General features: G+C 44.1%; 2 protein-coding genes across 2 annotated transcripts in view; both read right to left on the bottom strand.

The window, feature by feature from the left end:
• Window positions 1–134, bottom strand: part of T265_11282 (hypothetical protein) — a gene marked incomplete at both ends in the record, with an annotated part of 4,209 nt that extends 4,075 nt beyond the window's left edge. The window contains one exon of the mRNA XM_009177898.1: window positions 10–134. Within this exon, the coding sequence (XP_009176162.1) occupies window positions 10–134 (125 nt within the window). The remainder of the gene's footprint in view (window positions 1–9) is intronic.
• Window positions 135–4,078: 3,944 nt separating this feature from the next.
• Window positions 4,079–8,983, bottom strand: part of T265_11281 (hypothetical protein) — a gene marked incomplete at both ends in the record, with an annotated part of 46,720 nt that continues 41,815 nt past the window's right edge. Inside the window, 2 exons of the mRNA XM_009177897.1 lie at window positions 4,079–4,671; window positions 7,312–8,263. Coding sequence (XP_009176161.1) covers window positions 4,373–4,671; window positions 7,312–8,263 — 1,251 coding nt within the window. The remainder of the gene's footprint in view (window positions 4,672–7,311; window positions 8,264–8,983) is intronic.

The raw sequence follows: 8,983 nt of genomic DNA, 5'->3' as shown, positions 1-8,983 counted from the left end.
CCGTAAGACTCGAGTTTGTGGAGCAGCGGGACGTGTGGGACCCTATCAAATGCTTTTGAGAAGTCGAAAAATATGGCATCCGATATGAGTCCTTCGTCCTTGGCTTGGGTTAAGCTGTCCATAAACACGACCATGTTTGTCACGCAAGAGCGGTGTGGGAGAAGGAGGGTTTCTCTGCCCATCTGTTTCAGAGAAACGCAGTCACAGAGCAGACACACTACCGTGGTGAGCAGTGGGCACGGCAAAAACCGACCGCTGATTGGTTAGTCATGCTCGTGGCTAGGCCTGACGGGTACAAAGGTAGTCACGGATTCAGTATTCGCACAATGGAATTGAAATCCCAAACCTATGACTATGACGTGTCCTTGATGGCCTAAAGCAATCGGACAATTGATTAGTGAGAACCACTCCAAACTTTTGAGCCGAATTTAGGCATCCCGGGGTCTCCACAATGATGAGAATTTGTTCCACAAAACTTATTCGCCAGAGGTATGATTGCTCCAATGTAAAATCAATTTGGCGAGGCGTAAAAATAGGACTATACATTAGGATAGCTTCTGGTTCGAGCACAGACGGAACAAAACGCAATATTTGAGCGCAAAATCTATTACTCCACTTTCAGAGATTTTCCAGCAAAGAGTATTGTGCGGCTAATTGGCCCTAATTGCTACACATTATCGCGGTTTTCGTTCAAGTTTCTCAGGTCGGTTTTGTTCTTGTTGCTCAGTGGCTACCATTCACCTGAAAAGCACGAGCAAAAAATGGTGTACTACTAATCTGTGAGTTCTCAGCGCTGGGCAGTAAGCTTGCCCCGCGTGTACTCGCATGAAAAAGTATCGTTAGTGCTTTGACCTGAGATGGAGCGACGACAACCATAAGAGAAAGACTATTCAACGCAGTTAATAATCAAAATGAGAAGAATTTGCTTAATGAAAGAGTGTGAACTGAGCTTGAAAATCTGTCTACCATGTCCCCGTCGTGCGTTTGTTTGGTCAACTGTGAAAAACCTGTTGGTTTTTCGATCAAACACACAAGGCACACCACAGAGCGCGTTTCATAGTCCAAGGACTTAAGGCCGGCAACCAATTCCGTTGCGGCTCGCTTGTGTGGTGTTTTGTACCTCTAATTTGTTCCCATTATAACATTGCGTATTTTGTCAATTGCGTGGTCGTTTTTCGTTTGAATACGAAAAACTACAAAAACGTGCACTTGCACAATTTCACGCAGTACAAACGTGGTCACGTGATTCGACTCTCTCTCTTCTGATTTCGCTCGCACTTGCAGCGGTCATTCGCTAGTCTCACGTGATAACTTTCGTGTCAACACATTTCAGACTAACTTCGGAATCTGCTATATGTGGGAACCGTTCAGAAGAATACTTCTGGACAAACGTGATTGCATTATTATTTATTTGCTGACCTGGGTCAACGACGAACTACTTTATGGAGAACAATTACTAGTGGGTCTGTTCCGTCTGACCTCTTTATTATTGTATCCTCAAACTAGCGATATTATTTTTATTTCTTTGCCACACACTCCTGGTAGAGTTACCTACTCGGTAGCCGGACAGCTACAGACTTGGAGAGTCCGACTATTTCTAGTTATTTTTAAGAACTTTTCCTCTCAAGTCGTCGTAATTTTTTCTTTTGCCCGGTTACAATGGAGGCACACCACTCGATTCAGTGGATCTAGTCGAGAATGCAATTAGCACACGTTTACCAGATTATATTTCCTCGCAATTTCAGCTTATGCTTTCACCAGGTGGAGGCCGTTTTTACTACCCGACGCACCACTTCCCAAGCCACCTAGGTCGTCCAGCATCTTCCTTGCGATGTAGCAACAGAAGTAGGAGAGCTGCTGGAAGATATCTCCAGGGAAAACCAATATGACGTCCTTCGAGTGGCCGTGTTTAGTTGGACAGGAAAGTCCGAAAATAGGATGCTACGGAACTTATTCATCAACTTGGTGACAGATGACCACCACAAATGCTTCGCCGGCGAAGTAAATTTCCCTCTTTGGAACTGGGAGTCGAAATCGCCACCGCCCTTCGGCAATGACACCAGTGGAGAACCAGACAGTAATGGCGACACTAAGAATTACGGACCTGATGAGCATAGAGACGACACAAGTCAAACTTGAAAAATTTAAGCGTGCCCAGGTAGCCTAACTGAAAAGCACAGGGTTTGATAGCTCCGATGTGTAGGCTGCTTCATCAGAAAAGGCGAGAGGATGGTAGCGTGGGGGCCTTCGCGCTGATTGCTCAAACAACAGTAGTCCATAATACAGCTCGCACGCTCATGCCGCAAAAGGGAGTGAACTTTCACGATCGTATCCTAAACCTCGTTTCGGAGATTGACCAGCGAGTCAAGAAATATCACAGACTCCATGACTAACCCAGATCTCATACCTCAGTCTGTGAGCTCGGTTATTAGGGCTTACCAACCAAGACATGCAAGTGGCCTAAAATACTACTTCGCACGGCAGATGCTTCTTGAATAGCACCTTCTCACCCATGCAGTTTGACCGCAGCCAACTTACCAGCACTTCCAATCTCGTAATAACCATTCTTACTAATATGAACGCTAAAGAACACTAGCACCATCAGTAAAGAGAACAACACATTTGCATTCCAGAACCAATTCGTAGTACGAGGGCTGACTACTATTTACCTAGGGCCTTCTCAACAAAGATGTACCATGCGGTAACTCAAGCACTCGAAGAGCGCAGAACCACTGCAACACGGAAGCTCGACCATAGATGCAAGATGGTACATTACATGCTCGATACATTTTTTCTCACTTCAAATGGAATTAAGCAGTCGCTGTACTTTTTAGAGATATGGTGAACAAATTTCAACAAAGACTGATAACCTTAGCACATCACCGGTTGCAAAGATACTAGCAATGCTAATGAACCATAGGCTGCTTCGCTTATAATTCTTGTCGTTTGGCTAAAAACTTCCGCCAGACAAGCTTAGGCTACCGGAAACGCGGCACAGTAGCGACGAAAGGTACTCTACCGCGAAGCCTCTTTAACATCACGGAACCTGTAGTGATCTCGTGATGCCCGAATTCTGATCAAAGAAAGTAATCCTGGGAAATCTATGAATCACCATCCCCTTCTAAGGAAGTCATTCAGAAAACTACATCAGATACGAATATCGAACGAATAGATTGGAATTCACTGTGGTCAATCTGACCGGTCGGGCGTAACAAGGCGTAACAAAACATCACGGCTAAGCAACACTGCGCACAGACAACGGCGGAATGGAACACCGACATCACAAAACTTCCTGTGGATGCACGCACGAGGGACTTTCATTCAAAAATGGAGACGCGATCGTTCAATCGTCAAATGACAGGGCAAATGAACGATTGGATCAGATTCGCTTTCGTATGTCCGAAGAATCGTCATTCTATCGTACACGTTTGCCTGAGTTCACAAGGCCGAAGCATTTCCCAAGAGAATAAGCAGAGTTCAGTGTGCGGATAGATGTAGGTTCATAAGTCCGCAGGAACGGGCAAACTATCCCACTGCGTACACTAACTGTACACCACCTGCGCTTCCTCAACGAATAGTGAACACCTCAAGCCGGTAGCGAAATGTGAACCGTTCGCTTTCTTTCAGAAGATAACTGGTTTCCTCAAGGATCGCCCGGCTAATCTCCTAAGTAGATACCCTCTCCCTTATCGGGAATAACTTCGATCTGATCCCACGGACATACCACATTAGATGGGAAACACTCAAAATGGTATCCAGCTTTAAGGTGCCTCTTACACGGAGATCGATGTGTCCATTATTCAAACGGGTGGATTTTTGAACAAAACGGGGATTGTAATCTAAAAGCAACCCGTAAGTGGTTTGATTCCTCCGACTAGCGATCGCAAGAATCAAGCTGCATCTGCAATTGATGAATAGCTGTCATCTTCGCACTGGCATCTACAAACTAGGAGAGGATAACGCCGGGTCGAACGGAATCGCTGCTTCTCAGCTAAAGGTTACTGACGTTGCCGGAAACGGTAATTCATTACTCTAAGGTGGAAAGGCAGTATCAGCAAAGCAAAAAATTTAATGTTAACGACAATCCATAAGCAAACCATGTACATACAATCCCATATTTATAGTGATGATACCTCTAAAAATTCAGATAATCCATCCACGACGACGGAGACGAGGTAAATATGAACAGATTAGGCACCAGGGCATGAACATGTATGAGGACAATCACATCGACGCTCAGATTCGGGAAGATTGTTTTTTTATACAAAAGTCTAGAAGGGGGTGGGGATAAAATACGGACTGAGAAGCCAGATTAAAAACACTATTCACACTATATACATAGTCAATGTGGAAATGAAGTGGACAGAAAATACTATAAATACATCCTTGTGCGACGTCGTCGTTTGTTTCGCCATCGAGGAAGCCTCCCTGTGGACGATGTAGAAGATTCGGATGAGGTCATTGCAGGTGTTGTGATGGTATTAATAGCTCTACGTAGACGTTTTCTTGTCTTTGATGCCGTGCCAGAGCATGCATTTGGGTCCGAAAAGTCCTCAGAACCATCACTGCAGTCGGGGAAGAATATAGTCTGCGAATTGCGGCTAGGAGGGCGTACCACGCGGCCGCTGGAAGTTCGGATTGGATACGTAGAGTCAGGAGTTGGATGATCGTCTGTATTGTATGGGAAGGTCGCCGGATAATATTGGGAATGGTTTCATATATACGAACAGAAAAGGTTTCTCTAAAGATTTCTCCTCGGTGGTAATCGGTACACATAAAACGTTGAAAGCGGATAAATGCTTCGGACAGTAATGAGTTAACTACGCTGACATTACTGGATGAGAACGAGGAACGCCACACAAAAACGATGACGAAAGGACAGGCAGATTGTTGGGATTGAGGAAATAGGCTAAAACTACCTCAAAGTCTGGCTTTATCTACATTCCACGATCTATCAACGATCCTGTCCGTCCGGTTATTTGATTGCACCGCATCTGGCCTGAATAGCAGGACTGGAATATGTTCACAGGCTGTTAAGCTATCCTGGAAGCTCAGTTTTTTACCTTTCCAACAAGCGATAGCTTTGAGCCATAAATGCAAGTGCTAATCTGGGTAGGCTATAATCCAGTAATATGCCGTCAAGACTGAGACCAATCAAACGCAAACTGACCATTGTTGTATCTAACAGTACAAACCTCATCAACGATGAAGGTAAATAACCAGAACAACACGTGGGCCCAGAGGACATAACACAAAGTTGGACTCAGGTCTAACCGGCCGGCGCTTATAGTTAAAAAAATTCCGCAAAATCCCTTAAGATTACGAATTGACGGTAGGTTCAAATGCACAAGACAATATGCTCGTGGGGTTATCAAAAAATCGTTGAGTATAAGTATCGTCAATGCAACCGTGCATCACGCAAGCAACCAGAGGGTCAGGAGTACAAAAATGGCCAATAAGAGTAGAAGGTTTACTAAAGCGCCTTCTGGATAGTCAGGATAACCTCAAGCGATTACCACTAGTTCTATATAGTATGTTGGTCTCTATTGAACAGACCATCAAAACACACTGGCTGATATCCTTCGCCATGCTACCACTAGAGCTATCATCATCATCGACAGCATGACATCAGTGCTCAACACCGATGCTTCACTGCCGCTTCACTAGAGCTGTAGACAAAAATGCAGGTTGAAAATTTGCGAAAAAGATCATTTTATGAATGAAACACTTATCTGCAAATTCAGCTGGTGTGACTGACAAGCGTCGGACAAACATGAGATCTATGTATACATGTGCGATGCTGTTTACTTGCAATATTATATATAATGTATTTATATGTATCAGATGAATATACATACGGTACAGTCTACCTCATGATCAAGCTGCAAAGATATACAAAACAACGATGCAAAAACGGCGTAAAAGATAGTGCGCTGTCGGCGAACTGCACTTAATCTGATCAGTAGCATGACTTGTAACTGACCAAAACATTCCAAAATATACTAACTATGCAACGTGAACATCAAGACTATTTGATCCAATTGAAGCTCAATTAAATCTCAAGTTCACACTGGCTGAATACACAAGTAACTGACACATTCAATACACGTCCTAATGTTAGTTGGAGACTACGTCTACGTCCGCTCAAAATAGAGCGGACCAGTGATATGTTGCCAGAGATTTTGTCAATATCAGAATTAGTAGAGTGTACTAAGAAAAAGAATTAGCCTTTTATGGCCGAGCAGATGAAAGTCTCCAGTACGTATGGGCTGCCTTTTTTTGTATAGACTACTTTCGAACATTTAGCCGTGCGGCCTTTCTTCAGAATTTAGCACCAGGATTCAACAGCGATTAAACATAGAAGAGGTTGGTAGTTCATGAAGTGTAACTAATGGCTGAGTTGCTCCACTAGCTTGACGACTTTTTGTAAGCAATTTAATTGACATCGCAAGGGTGTAGTTGGGTATTGGTGCGTCATTGTGTAGGCGTTGACAAGCGTTAAGGTGGCAAGTAATAGAACTTTTGGAATCATGATAAACCGCGGCAATTTACCTTGATTCAACCTAGGTAACTCTGGACAAAATTAACCGGGTACAAGTCGAAGTGGTCAATATCAATGGATACCTGAGGATCGATCAATCAGAACTCGGGACATCAAACCTACCAAACAATAAATTACACTCAAAGATCATCCTACCCTGTTAAACAGGGTACACATAAAAGTAAGTGTAACACCGTACTACGTGTACAAAACGACGGACCGGACAAGACTGAAAGTTTTTCCAACAAAGCTGACAAGCTCAGATCAAAACCCAACCACCAACGGAAAACGGTTCAAAGACCCATATCAAGGCACAGTTTCACGAACATCTCATTCTCAACTAACCAAAAAAGCAGAAGATCCACCAGCTGCCTGCAGCTGTATTACAAGCTCTGTCTGACGACGAATGAGACCACTTCGCCAAGCACCAAATGTCCGAACTGTTATCCAAAGTATCATGGGCTAGGCGAGCGCCACAGCAATATTTTGTTGGACTGTGCATACGGAATCGGCAGTGGAAGGCAGTAGGGTTTATTAAAGAATACCCGTCTACAACATACAAATTAGCACACGTGCAGTGATCAGTAATCTAGCTACCCCGCCGTCAAAGCGGACGATCCTTATGGTAAGTGTAAACGTAATGGTAACTACTGAAAGCACCAAGACTGTATATACGCGCCACCGCAGAATATTCTACATGAAGTTAAAAATACATACGCAAAAAGCGGACTTTGCAAACCAGTAGGTATAGACAGTAACAAATTCCTCACCAACTGTATATCCACGATCATCTAATCGCTTCGAACTGGCTCCTCGCCGAATGAGCGTGTTTCGAGCCTTTCGAAGGGCAAGCTTCCTACAGGCTAGTTTGGACTGACGTAGTCGAGGTTTGGCAGTATGCCGCCGTTGTGTTCGGGGACGAATATCGTCGTTGCTGAAGCTGGGCGCTTCATGAATTCCCTCGGAGAGTGAAGAGCTGGGTAAGCTGATAATGGTCGAAACATGCGGAACGAATACTTCAGAGACCCATTTGTGTAGCCACTCAGTGTCAGCAAAAACGGCTGTTTCCGGATCCTCGTTATACAGTCTGGAATTCGAGATCATAAGATTTAGGTCCGAGATACACTCGTGAGGACATCGATAAGCTCCTTGAGGGACCGACCGTAGATGCCGCAGGCGACTTACGATGCTCATCGTAGCCGAGAGGCGTTTTTGAATGGAGGACAAATCCATAGGACAGCTAACTATGCTCAAGTAATCCGGGTACTCTTCTATATCAATTGGATTACGAAAGAACAGGCTGTGCTGATTTGCAGTTAATGATTTGATGAGGTTCAAACACGTAGGGACCCAGTTCGCTGGTAGCAAATGAGCACAACGGCTACAAAATTCACGTGATGTGTTTGGAAGAGAAGATTGAACAGAAGGAATGACACGTCTTGTAGGCGATTGAAGCTGATACCTAGTACGTCTCAAAGGTCTCACAGTGGATTGAGTCTCTGAAGGATCGTCAGGCAATTGAGGGGTTTGGGCATTGACAACCCGAGGCCGACAAAGTGAATCTAATTCGTCCAGGCTATCGTGCGAAACGAGGGCGGTCGAAGAATTTCCACTCAAAGAAGCAACATCGATATCAACTTGAGTGGTAGGACTAGTTACAGCCTGGGGATCCGAACTCTTCATTTCGCGTTCACATTTCAAGCATAGACGTTGAACGTCGCGCTATAAATTGAGAAGATATGTGTAAAGGTTTTAAAGTACTTATATGGTACACAAAACTCAATAATTCAGTTTGAACATTTTACGATAAAGTATACCACACTCAGATTCAACCTGATGTAGCTGACTAATATGGGGTGCCTAAAAAACTGTGGAAGTTCATTAGTATCGCCTTGACAGATTATCTGTCGATAGATTGAATTCTCGGAACGAGTCAATAGTTTTCTTGACTGAGTATTGGCTGCTAGAGAAGAATGGAGGTACACTGAATAATCAACGTGGGACTGTTGGTTCCAAATATTATTTACGGTTCACGAGCTGCTTCAAAGTTCCACCGAGAATATATTCAATAGGGACCAACAACTGATTATGCCGTCATGCCAGGCCAGTAGACGGTGCGGAGTTAGCATAACTTATGCACCAGGGGAGGTCAAACTGGCTGACAAAAGGGATGATCGGCTGTTACGACATACCACGTCACTGGTTCCGGCTAACGTACGAATCCACCGGCTGTCAGGACGAAAGAGTAGCGACTAGCTGAGGGATGTAGAAGGTAAATAAAGTAGTAGATAAAGTGCAAAATAAAATGGTGGTGGTCTAATTAAATCGAAGGAGAAAATCTTCGGGTGCCATATCATCCCAGGTAAACTCGAATTCATACCATAAACATTCAAAAACCATCACTGAATGAATTCAGAGATCACCAACGGCAGTGAAGTCCTA

Source organism: Opisthorchis viverrini (assembly GCF_000715545.1).
Source record: "Opisthorchis viverrini unplaced genomic scaffold opera_v5_468, whole genome shotgun sequence".
Taxonomy (NCBI): Eukaryota; Metazoa; Platyhelminthes; class Trematoda; order Opisthorchiida; family Opisthorchiidae; genus Opisthorchis; species Opisthorchis viverrini.
Note: the sequence above shows the minus strand (reverse complement) of the source record. Positions and strands in the feature narration are given on the sequence as shown.